General features: G+C 43.5%; 2 protein-coding genes across 3 annotated transcripts in view; one reads left to right on the forward strand and one right to left on the reverse strand.

The window, feature by feature from the left end:
- TRMT1L (tRNA methyltransferase 1L) overlaps positions 1-3,024 on the forward strand; it is a 64,231-nt gene extending 61,207 nt beyond the window's left edge. The window contains exon 17 of one of the 2 annotated variants that reach the window (XR_014492064.1): positions 708-3,024. The gene's annotated coding sequence lies outside the window, so the exon portion shown is untranslated. The remainder of the gene's footprint in view (positions 1-707) is intronic. The other variant, XR_014492065.1, reaches the window with a different exon arrangement.
- RNF2 (ring finger protein 2) overlaps positions 1-21,601 on the reverse strand; it is a 30,720-nt gene that overhangs the window by 879 nt on the left and 8,240 nt on the right. The window contains exons 2-6 of the mRNA XM_083359095.1: positions 6,104-6,192; positions 5,711-5,871; positions 4,287-4,502; positions 3,419-3,691; positions 3,044-3,215 (exon numbers count right to left, since the gene is read on the reverse strand). Coding sequence (XP_083215221.1) covers positions 3,044-3,215; positions 3,419-3,691; positions 4,287-4,502; positions 5,711-5,871; positions 6,104-6,190 — 909 coding nt within the window. The 5' untranslated portion in view covers positions 6,191-6,192. The remainder of the gene's footprint in view (positions 1-3,043; positions 3,216-3,418; positions 3,692-4,286; positions 4,503-5,710; positions 5,872-6,103; positions 6,193-21,601) is intronic.

A 21,601-nucleotide genomic window follows, 5' to 3' on the forward strand; every position in this document is an offset into this window, starting at 1 on the left:
AACAAATATGTACGTTTGACATTTCTGCAGTCTACCATCAAGGTAAATAAAGCTATTATGTTCAAAGTACAGCAACATAAAAAGCCACTCCAGCTTTGCAAGATGAAATTAAGAAATATTAGGTCAATTCTGATCTTTCAAAACTGAACATGATAAAGCGTGAACATTTTTAGATCTTTACACATTTAGCATTTTGAAAAAAATCTACCAACATTTAAATTTTTGGGTTTAAGTAATAGCAAACAAAATCTTGTAGCTGTCTGTATTTTTGTCCAGTATTTTTCAGGCTGGTATCTTCATCAAGAAGACCTTGTCAATCAGAATCAGAAAATATTTATATTTTCCTATCAAATATGTTAGCAATATCATGGGACATAACCCTAGTTGCTTGTTAAAGCATGGAATGAAATCACTTAACACAATTGTCTAAGTAGAACATGATTACAGCAATTAATAGTATCTTGAGCTCAGGTTATTGAGGTATGACAGGCCATTTAATGAACATCTGAAGTTACAAGAGACCCCTCCCCCCAAAAAAGGTACATACCATTTCAAAGATACGACAGCAGCAGTGGCCTTGAGGTCATTTGCCCTTACAACCCAGCACAGGGTCACTACAGCACCCCCTGCCTCCCTATCCTACCCCATTGGAACCCTGCAGCATTTGGGCCTGATCCTACACACCCACCTTGCATTTCTCTCTTCAGATCTCCCGTGGAAGGAGGGCAGGCCATGTATTCCAGGACGCACAGCAGTGATCCAAATCTGACTGCCATTTTGTCCTACCCACTCAGTAATTATAATTACAAGTGGGTGGGGACATTATGCATATATTACTGGATCTAGCACAGATTTAATACACCCTTTTTATTCAAACATCTAAAGTCTAAAGTGGAGGCCTAACCCCCAAAATTACTTGCCACTAACAATGCACAATTCTAGTCAATGAATTAAATAGCTCTTTTCAATTAGATCAAGACCAGATGGTTAAGTTTAATCTTATACATTTAAGTTTACACTAGAAGCCTCAAGTCCTTTAAGATTGATACAATGTGTATGGGAGGCTAGGTTTTGATTTAGTCCTTTTTAAAGGTCACTGTAATTTATTTTAAGTACACAGTTCAGTAATGAATAAATATATCAGACAGCTAGATTCCGTACAATATCCTTTTTCTTTATATGTTCCCACAATTTATGTACTTCACTGAACACTAATTCTGAAAAAAAGTAAAGATATGTGGATGTAGCAGGCCAGTTAGTAGGGAGCTGCAGCCAATACAGACTCTTTTTTAGACACTGTAAAAACAGCAATAAGTTCTGATTGGTTTCCAGGATGTTGGAAGAAGCATACTGTATATTTAAATCTTGTCCAAAATAAAAAGACCTTTCATCCATCTTAAACATCATATAACAGATCAAAATTCCAGATATACGAATAGAAGTTTCCTAGCATGTTCACTTAGTATGTTTATATTCAGCATTTTCATAGGTTAGCCGTGTTAGTTTTCTGCAGCAGTTTTATGATATCTTGACTAATCAATTTATTACAATAATATTAACTTTTGTACAATCCACTTCATCAAATGTGTGCAGTCCAAACATCAAGCAGCTGTCGTAGGAGGTGGAAGGAGAAGAGGGAATAGTGAGAATGGAGAGACAAGAGAGTGACTATTAACAAAACAGTAACTAAATGTGACACAATCTTGCACTGATAAACCATATAAAGTACTACAAGAAATCTCAGTTTATTCTGAGAGTATGAAAACTGGTGCAGGATAAAATGTGTCTTTAAAATTGCTTTGTTGAAGGATAACCACCTTGGACACACGGTGACAAGAATATTTTCAGAGACTGAAATAATCCCACTGTTATTTTTAGCGTTCATGGACCAGAGAATTACATGCCTTCCTCCCTCACCCCAAAAAAAGCCCTTTCTGTTTTGTTAATGGTCAGTCTCTTACCATTCTTCATCTCCTTTCTTCCCGCACCTGACAAGAATACACATTTTGCCCTTTTTGTCAGGACTGTACTCCCTGCTTCTGTTGAAACAGAGTCGTTCTCTGCAAAGGCTTATGAGCTATGGTTGAGGCTTTAATGTACAACAAAACACTTGGTTGTTTGCATTGTATTTTTTTAAAATACTCCTTTCTACATGTTAACCTTCCACAGTAGGGGATAAATAATTCTGCTAGGATTGTATAAGAAAGTGAGATGAACAGGAAAGCTCAGAAACGAATCAATAATGGTCTGAAACTAGATTTTCCTCATCTTTTTTTAGCAACATATGCACGTGTCCTTTTCGGAAATTTTCCACACAGAGGGTTAAGCCTGGGTATATAGATCATACCTTTTAGATACAATCAGAATCCATTTATATATTTCATTTCTAACTCCCTATCTGTGCAAATCTAAATCTCAACCCTTTACTGGATTCTGCCATTTCCAAGGAGGGAAAGAGAAGGCAGGGTTGTTAACAGCCATCCCTTAGATGCAAGGTTTGTTTATTCAGCCTGCCTGAAGGCCATCACAAAAGACCAGGGAAGAAACCCTTTGAACTAAGAAGAACAAAGAAAGGGGGGGGGATTCTGGTTTGTATCTCCGACTGGAATATGAAGGGGAAGAAGTAATAATGTTGAAAATATGATGGGGCTTTTCTTTCCCATGAGGAGTTTGACACCTGAAACTTGACTGATCCGGTACTGACCAAATGGACTGAGGGGAGGGGTTATTACTTGGGGACACTTTAAAAGTATTGATCTGTGAGACAGTTTCCAGATCCTGTCTAGATTATCCACTGTCAACCATGTTTTAGTAAAAGTTCCTGTTTGGACAATCCTGTCTCCAAGAGTTCTTCTTTCCTAAGTTGTGGATTGGGGTGGGTTCTGACATACACATTGTCAAGATCACACATCCTGACAGCATACCCTATTTGCTTTGCCTCTGTATGTTTAGCCCTGGGCATAATGACATTCTGAATAGAATTCAAATTTATTTTGAAACAATGCCTTTTCTCAATTGCATTTTTGCTCAAACAGTTACTCACGGTGAATTGGCCATTAGCTGTAGCAATATAAATTGTGTATTGCTTCTCACTGGCTGTTTCAAGATTCATCTGATTAGACTCTCCTTTGCTCCGAAGTTCTTCTAAGGCTAGCCTCACAGCTAGGTACTTAGACAAGTGATCAACAGTGGCATTGCCCGAGGTCTTAATGTACCTGTACAGAAGCAAAGAGGGTTTATGTACCTACAGGTTACAAGAAGTAAGATTAACAGATATGGAAAGGCTTACAAGGAAAATAATCCAGTATTTTCTATTGTTTATTCTACATGAAGTCATACAGAGCCTACAATATTTAACTGGATTCATCTACTACCATATTCAGCATTTCTTCTAAAATAAAAATGAATCACTGCTTACCTTGTCTGTGCACTGTCATCATTTTCCATAAGTGTAGGATGGGGTCTGAAAACTAATTCTATTTCACTTGCACCATCCAATACTGGGTCTATAGCAACTGTTGTATTGTTATTGTCCAGTTCAAGCCCAGAATCATCAGAAGTTTTGGTTCTTTTGTTACTTGGTCCAGCCTCCTGATTACTGTGGGTCGAAGCGTTACTACAATGCGAACTGTCACCATTGTCTTCTGCTCCGCTGCCATTCTCTATCTGTTGCTTCTTGCCTCTCTGTAACCTAGTTAGCACAATCAAGAAATAACCTTAAATTCTTCATTTTCAGAGTCTTTGTTTCAGCTAGCAAATTTTGTCCATTTTTTTTCATTAAATACACATATCCAACATACAACCCTCCACCATTAGCTGTAGTACTGAAATAGTAGTAGTATTAATACTAATACCAATGCATTCTTCTTCTTCTGCCATGAGGAAATTCATTTTGCAAAATAATTCACATATTACAAATATGTTTAGTATTTATAGTATTTAGTAGACATGTCATTTGAAATATAGATTTTGAACAAATATTAGGATATGGTTAGCTGTAACATTGGAAGTTAGGCTGTTGTGGTCAATTTTGCATGATCCACAGTTTTCAAATTTAAAAAAAAGGCAGGAATTTATTTAAAAATGTAAGCTTTTTGATTACTCGTCTACTCAATCCAGTAATGTGTATTTCAAATAGAAGCAATACTCTAACCTTCTGGTAGGCATCATTTTCTATTTTTTCTTTTTATGCTGAAGTCTGAAGATATAGATCTTCATACAAATAAGTATGCAGACAATCACCCAACTAGAGATACCCATCTTTTCACTATATATAATTTTTTTACCTGTTCAAGGCTTGTATTTTCAGACCCTCTTCAATGCTGTGGCTCAAAGCTTGCTGATTATTGTGCTTGCTGATCCTTGCTAAAACTCTCTCCTGGTGAGCCTCATATTCATCACGACTTGGATAAATTTTACTGATGAGGGCATCAAAATTTGGATCTGGTCTCAAAGATCTTTTGGAAACGAGCTTTTTACGACAAGTAGGGCATTCTTTGTTTCTGAAAATAAGAAAAAGAATTCCAAAAATATGTTCTTACCTAATTCAAAAATTTTGTATGCTTATTGCATTGTCGGCAAATCTTTGTGATTTCTTTTGAAATACTTAACTATTTTTCAGAAGGGGAACAGCCATTTGTTAATTTTGGACATCTCAGAATTCAATAGAATGATATGGTCAATGCTCACTGACCCTCTTTGCTCTTAGTCCTGTACATTATTTGGTGACAACAGTACAAGGAGCCTAGTATTCTTTATGTACCCACTTTTTAATAGGCTGAAAAAAGTCATTACTTGGAGTCAGTGTAGTATACTGGATACAAATCCTGATTTGAACTCCAAATTGAAGTCTTTGCTTGGATATAAGATGCTTTGAATGACCTAGGTTCAGGTACTACTGCAGCAAACCTATCCTACAAGGCAATAAAGGAGAAAATATTTGAGGCTCAGGGTTGAAATGAGAACTCTTTGGTGCTCCCTGAGCTTGCAGATGTTTCAGTACCCAAACTAGGTAATATCATCAGTGCTGATGAGTTTAACTAGTTTGGGTAATAAAGCATCTGCAAGAAAACAATCAAGCTCAGAGAGCACCAAGGACTCCCATCTCACAAGATTAAGTAGGATAGCAAAAATACTCAACCCATCCTAGCTGCAAATTCTTTATATATAACCTTCTTTGGGTTTTGAATGTGGCCAGCCATATACAATAGGTGACAGAAGGCAATTTCAGAGGAGAAAGAAGGCAAAAGTATGTTTATAATTCCTTTGTGGCAGAGCTGTGATAGGCAACAAGCAGATTAGCCATCCTTCCGAGGTCAGTAAAATGAGGGTGACTCTGTAAACTGGTTAGAGAGGGCTGTAAAGCACTATGAGGCGGTATATTAGTCTAAGTGCTATTACTATATAATCCCATATATCATTAAATGTTGGCAGCAATCTGCTTTTTTTGGCCTTTCCTACCCACCCACCTCTTGCTGAAATAAGAAGCACCTAGTTTTGTTACAATTACTCTTAAAATTTCCGCCCCAATTCACATACTCCAGCATGGGGCAAAAACAGTGGCCTTATCCATATCTAAAACATTCATGCATCACTGGCTGTATCCCATGTGGCTTAAATTCCAAAAAACCTTTTGAATCACTGGTCTGAGCGTAATTCCAAGGTACTATTCAGTTCTGTAGCAGTAGGATTTTTTCATCAACCAACTTACCCACTTCTAAGGGCTGTGATAATGCAATCAGCACAAAATCGATGTAGACATTCCTTAGTAGTCATGGTATTTTTCAGCATATCCAAACAAATGGGACACATTAGCTCACTGTGGAGACTTCGGGGTGACACCACTATTTCCAGGCCATCTGTTATAGCTTCCTAATGATCAAAATAGTGTTTTCAAGAAATTATTTCCTTGTTCCAATAAAATTAATATTTACAAATGATACACTTTCAATACTCTTATAATTTGCATTACTTTTCTTCCTATCAAATTCTTCTGGTACAAATTATCTGGGATGTAGAAGATCACATTCACACTAAAACAATACAACGATACAAGCTATTACCAAAAATAATACAAAGATGGAGAAGAAAGTAACTACAGTACCTGAGGTGTTCTTTGAAGTTCATATAAGCTGAGTTCCCATGTTTTGCTCAATGGTTGTGTGCCATTTGTCTGTACGGTCTGAGACATGGCTAAAAGAAAAATAGAATCATCATCATCATCCTATTATTATACTATCTCCTTTTATATTTAATTCAAGATAGCAAACATACCCAAAATTCCTGTGTCTTATTTTTCCCACAACCTCTGGGATGAATTGGGCTGAGAATGACCAGCCCAAAATCACCAGCACTTTTCCTAATTTTAATAAGCCCTGTAGACTGGAGAGATTAGATAAGCATAAGCATAGTCTTGCTAAGGGACACGGTGGTTCAGTGGGTTAGGACGCTGAGCTTGTCGATCGGAAGGTCGGCAGTTTGGCGGGTCGAATCCCGAGTGCCGCGTAACACAGTGAGCGCCTGTTACTCGTCCCAGCTTCTGCCAACCTAGCAGTTCGAAAGCACGTAAAAATGCAAGTAGAAAAATAGGGACCACTACGGTGGGAAGGTAACAGCGTTCCGTGCGCCTTTGGCGTCTAGTCATGCCGGCCACATGACCACGGAGACGTCCTCGGACAAGCGCTGGCTCTTCGGCTTTGAAACGGAGATGAGCACCGGCCCCTAGAGTCGGAAACGACTAGCACGCATGTGCAGGGGAACCTTTACCTTTACCTATAGTCTTGCTACAGCAGGATAAGATCCATTCTAGTGCAACATTTTGTTTTTTAAAAGTGGTTAATGAAATACCTCTAGGGTGCTCTCAAGTAAAAGACAGAGTATCCTATTACTGTTCACCTAAAATTGGTATTTGGAATCAAACTGCCCCCAACGCAGAGATAAAATTGGGTCCTCAAGTTACTAGTTTTTAACTAACATTCCATCCCACTATCCAATCCCTTTTAAAGGCATTCAAGTAAGTGGTCATCGCCATGTTTTGTGGTAATTCGACAGATTAATTATACATGGTGTGAAAAATTTCTCCCTGTCTACTTCTAGTCTACATATATTTTATCCATTTTGATAAGGTTGTTTCTCAACTGATTTTTTTTCTGCATTCTGTATGTAAGAAACTACATCCCTCATACTATTTCCAGTTCCACTATGCATTTTTATTTCTCAAACTTTAACACAGTAGCTACTTTGTAGAACAGGATAGAAACAGAATAACAGAGTTGGAAGGGACCTTGTGTTGTTTAAAATATAAATTATCGCAGCCTTTTTCTTGTTTTCTTCTTGTGACAACATAGAATCACAAACATCTGACAGTGGTTTATCAAAATAACTGTGGTTTAATAGACAACATGAAACAATAACATTCAGGGAGCATACATCATACAAGGAAGTCATTTATATTCAAATGGTTCAAGTGAAGTGCAAGGTTCCAACTGTCATTTTCCTCAGGTTCAGTCTCTTAAAGGACACCACCCCAAAATACTCTGCTTGCTGGTCAGCTACTAAATTACAATTACTGTACCTTGACACCTTGGAGGTCTTTTAGTCCAACCCTCTGCTCAAGCATTCTGTATGTAACAAACTACATCCCTCATAATCAGTGCTTTTTTTGTAAAAGAAAAAGGTGCCGGAACTCACACGTCATACAACCCGCCTTGCCTACCCTACAAGGTTCCATCCAAAAAAGGTGCCGGAACTCCGTTCTGAGTGTTCTATGACAAAAAAAGCCCTGCTCATAATATTTCCAGTTCCACTATACATTTTTATTTCTCAAACTTTAACACAGAAACTACTTAGTGGAACAGAACAGAATAACAGAGTTGGAAGGGACTTTGGAGGTCTTTTAGTCCAACCCTCTGCTCAAGCAGGAAATCATATACCATTTCAGACAAATTGTTGTCCAATCTCAAGTTGACCCCCTCTTCTTTGTAGCAGCCTCTTAGATACTGGAACACTAATATTGTGTCACCTCTAGTCCTTCTTGTCTTTAAACTACTAAAGCCTTCTCATTCAGGAACAGGCACAATTGGCACAGCAGATGGAGATGTGCAAAAGCCCTTTTCACCATAAACCACAACTGCCTCTTCTCTGAACAAGATTTGTTGGGAAAAAAGTACTAAGTTTGTTTAATCTTGATTTATGAAGTCATAATGATTATACTCATGTACATTGAGAGGTTGATAACCTGATATACAATTTGTCATCCAATCAAAAGCAGGATTTTTTTCCTGTTTCTTGGTATACAAAAGCAATAATGATCACATTAGATCTAACTCTAACTAAAAGGGAAACATATAGTAAACCTTCCTACTCTGAAATCCTTTAGAAAAACTGGTAAAGTTGTTCACTCAAATTAGGTTGCCAGAATATTTAGATCTAGGGAAATTACATAAACTACTACTATTTGCTCAGAAAATTTGTAATTGGTTTACGCAAAAGGAAAATTATTGTGAATTCAAGGTTCTTCCCTCTAAAGAAGTTTAAACAAACAAAATTATGTGTGCATTCTTAGTGAACCTAAGGGACCCCACACCTTTCAAAGATAAATAATTTGGGAGTTGATGTAATGTTTTCTTTCAAGTACAAAAACACCTGAGCAAAGAATCTCACAATCTTGTTCTTATAAATATTAGATATAAATCCTTCTTAAAAAACGAGTCCCAATTATTTTGCCCATCTTAAACAAGGAAAGTAGTCAGCTATAAATGGAACTGGGAACCCATAGGTATCTTTTTTGAATGTCTTTAACAGAAACATTCATTGCTAAATATACGTTTGTAAGAATTTCTCAACAAATGCAAACAATTTTATTACAAATATTAATGACCCTTAAATTGCAAAGTTCAAAAATATTTACTTTGTTTAATCTGTTAGTTTAAAAAGAGGTGGTCAACCTATTCTCCAAAGCATTTGAAGGCAGAGCAAGAAGGAAGGGATGGAAACTAATCAGAGAGAAGCAACCTAGAACTAAGGAGAAATTTCCTTTCAGAACAATTAATCAGTGGAGTGAACTGCCTCCAGACGTTTTGGGTGCTCCAACACTGGAAATTTTTAAGAAGAGACCGGACAACCATTTGTCTCAAATGGTACAGTTTCTTGCTTGAGCAGATGGTGGACATTTCTTACAACTCTATTATTCCATTATTCTATATATAGGAGCAATGTTTGTAAAGGACATATCCACGAGATTGTAAAAGGACATCCAGGAAATCTAAGTGGTTCGTGTATGCCTGGGGTCCTTCTAAAAAAATTGTGCTAGGATACCTTTGTTTTCTATTCATGCTCTGAAAAGCAGCAGTTCTGAAGCTAAGTATATGATCAACTTCTCTTTAGCCAAGCCCATTTAATAGGTGGTGGTGGTAGTGGTGTTAGTTTGTTTTTATTCAGGATAGTAGGGTAATTTTAGTTTGTTAAAAAAACACAGTTTTATATTAAAAGAGCATTTTCCTCCTGCGAGAAGAACTTTCCCACAAATAAAGCCTACTTATTTACTTGTATTTTTTCCCCAAACAGCTCTTCCTCCCTTGCTGTGGATACTATACATTATTATTATTATTATTAATTTTATTTGTATACCGCCCTTCTCCCGAAGGACTCAGGGCGGTGAAAAGGGCAATACATGTTAAAAAGACAGAATACAAAAATTAAAAAAGATTAAACAAGTGCCCAGAACTCTTAAATAGATTAAAATGCATTTAAAAGTAATAAAAACCCAACCCCCTCCCATCAGGCCAGGCCAGCTTGTTCAAAAAGATACGTCTTTAGATCGCGCCGGAAGGAGTGAAGGTCGGGCGCCATCCGGAGCTCAACTGGAAGACGGTTCCATAAATCCAGCGCGCCCACAGAGAATGCCCTCCCCCTGGGGGCCACCAGCCGGCATTCTTTGACCGGTGGCACCCTGAGGAGACCCTCTCTGTGGGAGCGTATTGGGCGGAGGGAAGTTGATGCCGGCCGCAGGTGCTCCCCAAGGTATTCCGGACCCATGCCATGTAGGGCTTTGTAGGTCAATACCAGCACCTTGAACCTCACCCGGAAGACAACTGGGAGCCAATGCAGCTCACGGAGCAGAGGTGTAACATGGGAGTATCGGGAGACTCCCAACACAACTCTCACGGCTGCATTCTGTACCAGTTGGAGCCTCCAAGTGGTCTTCAAGGGCAGCCCCATGTAGAGAGCGTTGCAGTAGTCTAAACGAGAGGTCACGAGCGCATGAGTGACTGTACGCAGGGCATCCCGGTCCAGATAGGGCCGCAACTGGCGCACAAGGTGAACCTGGGCGAAGGCCCCCCTAGTCACGGCCACTATGTGATCTTCCAAAGTAAGCCGTGAATCTAGGAGGACTCCCAAGTTGCGAGCCCTATCTACGGGGGTTAATAGCTCACCCCCCATAGAAAGAGATGGGATATTCTGAATATCCTGGTATGCCGGTATGCACAGCCACTCAGTCTTGTCAGGGTTGAGCTGAAGTCTGTTCCTCCCCATCCAGACCCGAACCGCTTCCAGGCAATGGGACATCACGTCGAGGGCATCACTGGGGTGGTTTGGGGTCGAAATAAAAAGCTGGGTATCAGATGATACCCAACTCCAAAACCACGAATGATCTCACCCAGCGGTTTCATGTAGATGTTGAACAGGAGAGGCGAGAGGACCGACCCCTGAGGAACTCCACGAGAGGCCTTGAGGTCGACCTCTGCCCCCCTGCCAACACCGACTGCAAACATCCCAGGAGATAGGAGGAGGACCACTGAAAGACTGTGCCTCCCACTCCCAATCCCCTGAGACGCCGCAGCAGGATACCATGGTCGATGGTATTGAACGCCGCTGACAGGTCTAATAGGACTAGGACAGAGGAATGTCCCCTGTCCCGGGCCCTCCAGAGATCATTCACCAGAGCGACCAATGCCGTCTCCGTGCTGTGCCCGGGCCTGAAACCCGATTGGTACGGGTCTAGATAATCCGCTTCATCCAGGACCAGAGGGAGCTGATGCGCCACCACACTCTCAACAACCTTCACAAGAAAGCGAAGGTTGGAGACTGGACGAAAGGCAGGCTTCTTGAGGAGAGGTCTCACCACCGCCTCCTTCAAGACGGCGGGGAAACTGCCCTCACTCAAAGAGGCAGATATAACCGCCTAGAACCAGCCTCGTGTCCCCTCCCAAGTCACATAAACCAGCCAGGAAGGGCACGGGTCCAATAAACATGTGGTGGAGCTCAACCTCCCCATAATCCTGTCCACTTCCTCTGGAGTCACAGAATCAAACTCCTCCCAGATAATATCGACAAGACCGCCCGTGTCCTGATCGTCAGACTCTGCCCAGTCAGAGTCCAGACCGGTCCGAATCCGAGCGATTTTGTCTGACAGATGGAGCGGGTCACCCTAAACAGGGCGGCCGGGCGGTTATCTGCGGACCCGATAAGGGTAACAAAGTGGTTAGACCTCACCGCCCTTATCGCTGCGAGATAAGACCTCATATAGGTTCTTAGTCGCAATCGGTTGGATTCGGATCGGCTGGACCTCCAACAGCTCTCTAGGCCCTGTCTCTGACGCTTCATCTCCCGAAGCTCCACAGAGAACCATGGAGCTCGCTGGGATCTGTGCCGAGTCAGGGGCCGCAACGGTACAACTCGGTCAAGTGCCTCAGTGGCTGCCCTTTCCCAGGCTTCCACTAAGGCATTCGCCGAGTTGTGAGCAACGGAGGCAGGTGGGGGTCCCAGCGCTGCCTGGGACCTATCCGGGTCCATTAAGCGCCTGGGGCGGTACCATCTAATTGGCTCCACACACCCACGGCGGGGAGTGGTAAAACGGAAGACCAGCCACAGGAGATGATGATCGGTCCATGACAGGGGCATAACAATTGGGGAGCCCCCACCAAGATCATCTAACCACCGTCCAGATAAGAAAACCAGGTCAAGGGTGTGGCCTCCCTCACGAGTCGGTCCATGAATTACTTGCGTCAGGTCCATGGCCGTCATGGAAGCCATGAACTCCCGAGCTAACTCAGATGATCCTCCCAGGGATGGTAGATTGAAGTCACCCAAAACTATAAGTTTGGGGAACTCAGTCACCAACCCTGAGAGGATGTCGAGAAGCTCAGGCAGGGCTGCTGCTGCGTGACTAGGCGAAAGGTACACCAGCAGCAAGCCCAACTGCGCCCCAGGACCACATCTCAGAGAGACTCACACCCGCCTATCTGGGGAACGGTGGCCTCCCGCAGACACAAGGTCTCCCTCATAACTACCGCCACTCCCCCGCCCCTACCCTGAGCCCGAGGCCGGTGTAGCACCCGGAAACCTGGTGGGCAAAGATCAACCAGAGGAATACCACCCTCTGGGAGCAGCCAAGTCTCCATGATGCAAGCCAGGTCCGTATGCTCACCCTCAACCAGTTCCCGGACAAGAGGAGCCTTATTAACAACGGACCTGGCATTCAAGTACACCAGCCAGAGCTCAGGTGGCTGCACATCCTCGCTCCCGGGACCTCGGGGCGAAATCAGAGGGTCGGAGCGCCTCACCACTTGTAAATAGCGGGGATGCCCTCCCGGATATCGATACGGCTCTCTGTTCATACACCTGCTGCCATTTCCTAACGTTGTGGGAATAGGTAGTCCCACGACCCGCTCCAGAGCTCCGGAGGCAACCGACCCCCGCTCCCCCCCTGCGCAATCAATCCTGGACCTGGCCCTCCCCCTTAACCCCTTAAAATTTTTTGCTAAAAAACAGATCAGGGGTCTCTTCCTAACAATAAACTGGAGACCCCAATCCATACCTGACCATCTCTCAGGGTCCCAACAATTGGGCCCGTCATCAAGAGGAAAGGTAACAAAGAAGGCGGGACGCACCCAGGAGGGGGGAGTACCCCTGAGGGCGTATAAGTCCATGTCAGAATAACGTAAGCGTGCCATGACTGGCCATGTGAGTTCGGGAAGTGGCAGTCAGATGTTGAAAGATGATGTCATATCAGGAGTATATGAGTCCAAAACCGCCAATGCAGCACAACTCTCACTTGTGCTGGGTACCCTAGAAACAGACAGCAGTTGATCTCTCACGCCGACCTCGAGGCTGATCTGGGAGGTAGATGGAGACCCCATCCAGGGAGAAAGAACATACCCTCACGGATCGCTCACATCCGGAGGGTTGTAGATGAAAAGAAACTGAGCCGCCCTCTCACAGCGACTCTTCACCCCGGGTCCTCCTGAGTCTATGGGGGACAGGAGAAACAGCATACAAGAGTCCAACTCCATATGGGTGATAGGCAAGCCCAGCCCAACTTGGAAGCCGTAACTCTAGGCCATGATTGAAAGCTGCCTCAGATCTCTTAAGGCAGTAGCTCTTGAACCAGCGGGGGGAGGGGGGTAGATAGCAGCAGGTAGCAGATAGGAGCAAGCGAGGAGTCAATAAAAATATCCCAGCTCCTCCAGCAGCATTCACCCATGCCGAAGTTTCTCCAGTTAATCCAGCCATTCGGAGCCGTGTCTCTATCTGCCCCAAAACTGGTCTCTGTCGCCTGGTAGTCCGCAGCAAGAACCGTTGTGGAAGGGCCGCCATGCAGGATTCTGCACTGGGCAACCCGCAGCATTACCCACGCTGCAACCCGCAGCATTACCCACACCGCAGCCTTCGCCCGTGCCGCAGTTCCTCCAGTTGTTCCGGCCATTCGGGGCCATGGCTCTATCTGCCCCCAAAACCAGCTGACTTGGGCGTTTTCAAGCCATGGCTCCTCCGGCAGCATTTGCTCTTGCCGCAGTTCCTCCAGCTTCTCCTCAAGCTTCTCCAGCCAATTCCAAGCGTTCCAGGCTGGAGCATTCACTCCCGTCGCAGTTCCTACAGCCATTTCTGATCGATTCAAGCCGCGGCTCTATCCACCCCGAAAAATAGCTGATCGGGCGTTTCAAGCCGCGGCGTTTCAAACGGAGCCAGAGCCAGAGCCATGATCTCCAAGCAGGACCTCCAGTCACCTGGAGGGCACCGATGCCCCAAAAAGCAAGGATGGCAAAGCAGTCTGTTCACCCAGTCCTAACATGGAGGCATTATGCACTCCCAAGGGCGCCCCCCCAAGACCACCAATCCACACCAAACTCACGGAGCTCATGGAGCTCAGCTCGACACGTCCGCCATCTTGGGGGGATGTCCAAGGGCCTGTGTAATGTGTACAGATACTGACAGCATTGCTGCTTGCTGGTTATATGTGGGCACATATTAAATAATAATAATAATAATAATAATAATAATAATAATAATAATAATAATAATAATAATAATTTGGAAGGGACCTTGGAGGTCATCTAGTCCAACCCCCTGCTAAGGCAGGAAACCTTATACCATTTTATACCATTTCAGACAAATGGCTGCCAGTCTCTTCTTAAAAACTTCCAGTGTTGGAGCATTCACCACTTCTGGAGGCAGGTTGTTCCACTGATTAATTGTTCTAACTGTCAGGAAATTTCTCCTTAGTTCTAGGTTGCTTCTCTCCTTGACTAGTTTCCATCCATTGCTTCTTGTCCTGCTCTCAGGTGCTCTGGAGAACAGCCTGGCTCCCTCTTCTTTGTGGCAGCCCGAGATATTGGAACACTGCTATCATGTCATCCCTCACCCTTCTCTTCATTAAACTACACATACCCAATTCCAGCAACTGTTCCCTATATGTTTTAGCCTCCAGTCCCCCAATCATCTTTGTTGCTCTTCTCTGTACTCTTTCTAGAGTCTCGACATCTTTTTTACATCGTGGTGACCAAAACTGGATGCAATATTCCAGGTGTGGCCTTACCAAGGCATTGTAAAGTGGTATTAGTACTTCACGTGATCTTGATTCTATCCCTCTGTTAATGCAGCCTAGCACTGTGTTGGCTTTTTTGGCAGCTGCAGCACACTGCTGGCTCATATTTAAGTGATTGTCCACTAGGACTCCGAGATCCCTCTCACAGTTACTACTATCGAGCAAGGTACCACCTATACTATACCTGTGCATTTGATTTTTCCTGCCTAAATGCAGAACCTTACTTTTTTCACAATTGAATTTCATTTTGTTAGATAGTGCCCAGTGTTCGAGTCTGTCCAGATCCTCCTGTATCTTAAGCCTATCTTCTGGAGTATTGGCTATTCCTGCCAGCTTGGTGTCATCTGCAAATTTGAGGAGTTCCCCATCTATTCCCTCATCCAAATCATTGATGAAGATGTTGAAGAGCACTGGGCCCAGAACAGAGCCCTGGAGCACCCCACTACACACTTCCTTCCATGTAGATGCAGTTCCATTGAAAACCACACACTGAGTATGGCCTGTCAGCCAGCTACTATCATCCATCTGGTGGTGATGCTATCTAAATTGAGCACTTTATTTTTTACTTTAAAAGATAGCTAGCTTTCCAGACTTCTTTCCCACGCTCCAGGTTTGGCAACTATTACCTACTCCAAACTACATCACTTCCCCCCAGAACAAACCATCATTGAGACAATAGGGCCAGTTAGAGAGGCTAGTTAGAAGGAGGGCAGTGTCAAAAGAGGAAGTGGAGACTGCTTGACTTAGTTCCATCACTAAATGGTATCTAGCTTCGTACGCTGGAGACTAGTACTAGTAGGGAACCCTTCCTCTTACATAAACAGAGATGGTGGTAGTGTTGAAGCTTATGGTAGTCAGCCATCTCCATTCTGTTAGCAACCGAAAAGCTGAGGGAGAATATTGGGAGATAGGAGGTTGCCCCTCCTGAAACTGGGAATATGGCATGTGTAAATAATTGTTGTGTTTCAGGGTCAGCCTGTGGGTTCGGCAGTTGGGTCGGACGACTCAGAGGAGGAGGAGGGGGGTGTTGAAGACCTTGCTGAGGGGGTTGAAGATCTTGCTGATGAGAGCCCTCAGCCAGGCCCCTCCCACTTGGTCACCATGGAGACCCAGCTGTGTGAGCCTGACAGCGTGGATGAAGATGACCCACAGCTGGCCCTATTTAAAGACGCCCGACGCAGGAGGCAGTCAATTAGGAGTAAACAGAGGAAGGCGATGGGAAGGAGGCAGAGAGAAGCCACACCCTGAACTCTATATAAGGGGAATGTCTGGGAGGGCTGGTTTGCTGAAGGCAACCGCTCGGATAGTTCATGTTTCTTAAAGCTCCGGTTTCTTGGTTTGTCTTGTTCCGTTTGTTTTTGTAGTAATAAATTTGGCAGGCGTAATTCCAGCCTCTTGCCTTCTTGAAAAAGAGGTTGTCCCTGCCTTTTCTGCAGGGCCGGTAGCAGGCTGGTACAGAACAATAATAGTGACCCAACACCACAGTATGAAAACATTTGAAGCTTGCACCTGAAGACCTATTCTATTCTATTTGCCACCAATGCAAAGCACAGCTCAGTGAAGAAAAGGACATCATGCAGTTTAACGCTCCATCACTCACATCTAAATACTGATTTGGTGGAGCAACTGATCTTCCACAAGGGGAATCTCCCCCTTTTGGACTTCCTGGTTTCCCCTTTCTCATTTTCCAAACTCTCCCCCCATGACCAGATGTGGCCAATGGTGAGTCTCTTACACAACTCTGAGCACTAGCGCAACTCATATTGGTATGAATCTTTGATTTCTTTCACCCAGAAAGCTTTATATTGGAAAACATTCTTATGACTCACTTGGTTACCTCTTTTAGTACCCGAGCACTAACGGACGACACTCCCTGGGTCAGGCGAAAGCAGCCACAACCGCTCGTAATTTCGTTGTTAGTCAGCTGTATGAAAAGAATCTCGTCAGACTGACTGCATTCCCTTGGGAACAGCAAGAGAAAGCTTCAAGGATTCTGGGGGAGGTTGAACCTGAGTTGCTTCTTGAAGAACAGCAATTCCAAATTCAGGCCCCTCTTAACTCCTCCCTCCAGTCTACAGGAAATTCCACTCTGCCATGTAACTTCAGCCAGATGCTGCATCATCTGAACTGAAAGTACTGCTGATTCTACTGACTGCCCAATCTGTGTAAACAGAATGCAATGATGCAACAAGGCCACATGCTTTTTCAATGCACACAGATGGAAGCATGGAAATAGTGGTCTAGCCAGCAGCAGATTACCCAACTGAGATAGAAAAAGAAAAGGAGATTGTTCCCTACTCATCATGCCAACACTCTGTCTGAAAGGTAATTACTGTTGGTTTTTGTAAAGATTCCTACAGTTGCTGAGATTTATCTTCAAAAGCACTGTGAAATATCAACAGGACAAAAGAGCATGCACAAAGTCCATATGCATATGTAATCTCAGCAAATAATCTTAAATGTAACTTTCCATTTTATTTATTTATTTATTTATTTATTTATTTGTTGAATTTATATACCGCCCTATTCCCGAAGGACTCAGGGCGGTTCACAGGGCAATTAAAACAGTACAAAAAAGAATAAAATGGAATCAAATTAGTACAGGCCCACAATTCCTAATAACAATAAAATTAAAATTTTAAAATTAATTTAATATAATTTAATTAAATACTTTAAAATTTAAAATCCCTCAGTCCAGGCCAGACAATTCGAACAACCAGGTTTTTAAGTCCCGGCGAAAAGAGTGATGGTCGGGGCAGTCCGAAGCTCCATCGGCAGTTCGTTCCAAAGGGTGGGCACACTCACAGAGAACGCCCTCCCCCTGGGAATCACCTGCCGGCAATCTCTCACCGGCGGAACCCTAAGGAGGCCCTCCCTGTGGGCATGTACAGGACGATGGGAGACTGATGCTAGTAGCAGGTGCTCCCTAAGGTAATCCGGACCCATGCCATTTAGGGCTTTATAGGTCATCACCAGCACCTTGAATCTCACCCGGAGGGCAACTGGAAGCCAATGCAGCTCGCGGAGAAGAGGTGTTACATGAGAGTATCGGGACACTCCCATTACTATTCGTGCGGCTGCATTCTGCACCAACTGAAGCCTCCGAGTGGTCCTCAAGGGCGGCCCCATGTAGAGAGCATTGCAGTAGTCTAACTGGGAGGTCACGAGCACATGAGTGACTGTACGCAGGGCATCCCGGTCCAGATAGGGCCGCAACTGGCGCACCAGGCGAACCTGGGCAAAAGCCCCCCTGGTCACGGCTCCTATATGATCTTCCAAACTGAGCCGTGAAACCAGGAGGACGCCCAAGTTACAAGCCCTATTGATGGGGGGTAACACCTCACCCCCCCATCATTAAAGATGGAGAAGAGTGATTCACTCGAGATGCCGATACGCACAGCCACTCAGTCTTGGCAGGATTGAGTCGGAGCCTGTTTCTCCCCATCCAAACCCGAACCGCCTCCAGGCAACGGGACATCACGTCGAGGGCATCACTGAGTTGGTTCGGGGTAGAGAGAAAAAGTTGGGTATCACCAGCATACTGATGATACCCCACCCCGAAACCACGAATGATCTCACCCAGCGGCTTCATATAGATGTTGAACAGGAGGGGAGAGAGGACCAACCCCTGAGGAACTCCACAAACGATTTTGTCAAAAGCTCTTTTCTAATGCCTTGGCCTGGTTTGGCTAGCTCGTTTGAAATGTTTGACTCCGTGTTTCTGAATCGCAAAGAGTCACCCCGTTTGGTTGGTTTGATATCACTAATTCATTATTACTTTCTATTCATTGCACCCTCTTGTTACCGTCCATTTGTGGAAGCTTCAGATTGTATTTAAAAACCTATAATGGCTGGCCTCATACAAACATGTATTCATTGTGTGCATGCTCTTAAGTTCTATTGATGCAGTCCACTGTGTATTTTGCTTAAAAGACATGTTTGAGCTTGCTGATTTGTGAGAACGCTTCTATCAATTGGCCCCTTTAGCACTTCAAGTGTAAAAAAAAAGAGTTGTTTGCTGAATATAGCACTGTACATGATTCAGATTACTCCTTAGCCAAGCAGGGGTTTGTTTCCCAGTATTTGGCATCTCTCCTGTGCAGCAATACTCTTCCACTTTCCCTTTCCAATCCTCTTATTCAACCAGAATTGCGATTTCTCCATTCTCTAATTTCTTCTTAGCAAAAATAAAACTTGCAATAGCAATAGCACTTAGACTTATATACCACTTCACAGTGCTTTACAACTCTCTCTAAACCAGGGGTCAGCAACCTGAAACAGTGAAAGAGCCACTCGGAACCGGTTCCCTCACAAAAGGAAAAACTGGGAGCCACAAAAAATGTGTGCGCATGCATGTACATGCGCGCATGCGCAGAACAGAGTTTGACTGAAGAGTGGAGCCAAGGCGAGATATACACCTACCCTGCATATTTGAATTGATTGGTTGAACTTTTTTAGTCCCACTTTTTTTTGGGGGGGGACTGCACATGGCAGAGGACCGGGAGCTGCAGGAGACGGCTGAAAGAGCCGCATGTTGCTCCGGAACCGCGGGTTGCAGACCTGTGCTCTAAGCGGTTTAGAGTCAGTATATTGCCCCCAACAATCTGGATCCTCATTTAATCGACCTCAGAAGGATGGAAGGCTGAGTCAACCTTGAGCTGCTCAGAATCGAACTCCTGGAGTGAGCAGTGAGTTAGCCTGCAGTACTGCATTCTAACCACTGTGCTAATAATAATAATAATAATAATAATAATAATAATAATAATAATAATAATAATAATAATAATAATAATAATAAAAAATCTGCACTGCAGGTACAAAAGCTTTAAATACAAGGATTGAGGGAGACAGTCCATGCTCCTGAATGGGCTTCAATTTAGAAAATATAGGAAGAGGTTTGTTTTAAAACTTATTTACAGTAACATTTTTTTTCAGGATGCTCTCCTCTTCTGGAGATGGTAAATGATTAAAAGGACTTTGTCTTGTGTGATGTATTAAGACCGTAGTGACATCAGTAATAACTTCCCTTCACATTTCCTTTCTATTAAGAATACTTGTACCACAGGACAAACTATTGTTGTATAGCTGGGTTGCAAAAATCTGGGTGCCTTCTAGATCAGGGGTCCCTGGCCTCTTTGGAACCGGGCTGCACAAGCGAGCAAAGCTTCATCTCCACATGTGCAGGATTTAGGTAACACACAAAACCATCCTCCATCCCTGGAAAAATTATCTTCCACGAAAGCAGTCCCTGGTGCCAAAAAGGTTGGAGATCACTGTTCTAGATGACAAGAGATATATAAACCAGGGCTTTTCAACCTTTTCACCCATTGTACCACTTTTAGGATATGGCAATATCCGAGTTCCACCAGTCACCTAGCAAGGTGTCAAAAACTTGATGACCAAAAAAAAAAAAAAAGGAAAAAAGGGATGAAGTACAGGTAGTCCTCAACTTACAACAGTTCGCTTAGTGACTGTTCGAAGTTACAATGGCACTGAAAAAAGTGCCCCCCAAGCCACAGCCGAGCAAGACACCTGCCTGCCCACCCGGCGGTGCTCTTCCTCCTGTCCAAGGTTTTCATTGTTGTGAGCATTTCTGTTGAGGATAGGCAGGGGGGGTGGGGGGGTTGGTTTTTATTCCCTCCATCTGCTGGGTGTTTGCAGCAGGTTTTGGTCACTTCACATGACCCTGGGACACTGTGACCATAAATATGAATCAGTTGCCAAGCATCTGAATGTAAATCACAAGACCCTGGAGATGCTGCAACATTCCAGCTGATCGGCGCTTCTTCTGGGCTCAGCAGAAGCGCCAAGATCAGTGCCAAGCTCCAGCTGGAGCCTGGTGCTGATCCTGGTGCTTCTGCTGAGCCCTGACAGCCCTGCAGCTCCTGCCATCTCTCACTCAGGCTTGTGCGGTGCTGCCACCAGTTTAGCTCATTCCCCTCCCCCACTACCACTTTTCTAGGATGGTCACGTACCACCTGCCAGGTGCCAATGTACCACAGGTGGTACCCGTACCACTGGTTGAAAAGCCCTAATATAGAGTCTTCTGTATCTCTTTGCTGCCACCACATGGCCTTCTTGATTTCTTCATGCCAAGAGGCTTGTCTGAGTTCCCACCGTTTCTTATGGTTGAAACTTTGAGACTGATTTGAGTTTTATTTTGACAAAACATAAAATATCCAAGTCACTTTCAGTTTTGCATCAGTCTGATGGAATATCCAGAATGAATGTTTTGCTTCAAATTTGAAAAAAACATTTTCCATTTCAATGTCACCCCTATCTTAAATAATATGTTAACCTAAATACACATATTGGTAAATACAACACTAGGCCTAAGCAAGCCAATCTTGCCATGCCATAGGTATAGTACATGATTTTAGTTAACACATTTTTCTAGTGTTCCTTTATTTTTAGAAGCAGATATTTTTGATTCTTTTAAATATGACGCTTTCCAGATGTGACATCTTCAACTACCAGAATTCCCTCTCAGCATAGTTACTATTGAGAATTTCGAGTGAAATCCAAATGTAAGGATGATATTGAGGTTGGAGACTATTTTATTGTTTGGCACAAACTATTATTTTAAATATGTTGCTGTTAGGCAGAAGACTGTTATTATAAACCTCATGAAGTAGGAGGGACAATATTTTAGGAATTATACTCTGTGTGCACAATTATTAGGCAAGTTGTATTTTGGAGGATTAATTTTCTTATTGAACAACTACAGAGCTCTCCGTCAATCCAAAATGTTAATAAATCCCAAACCTGAATATTTCA

Source organism: Vipera ursinii (assembly GCF_947247035.1).
Source record: "Vipera ursinii genome assembly, chromosome: 3".
Lineage (NCBI taxonomy): Eukaryota > Metazoa > Chordata > Lepidosauria > Squamata > Viperidae > Vipera > Vipera ursinii.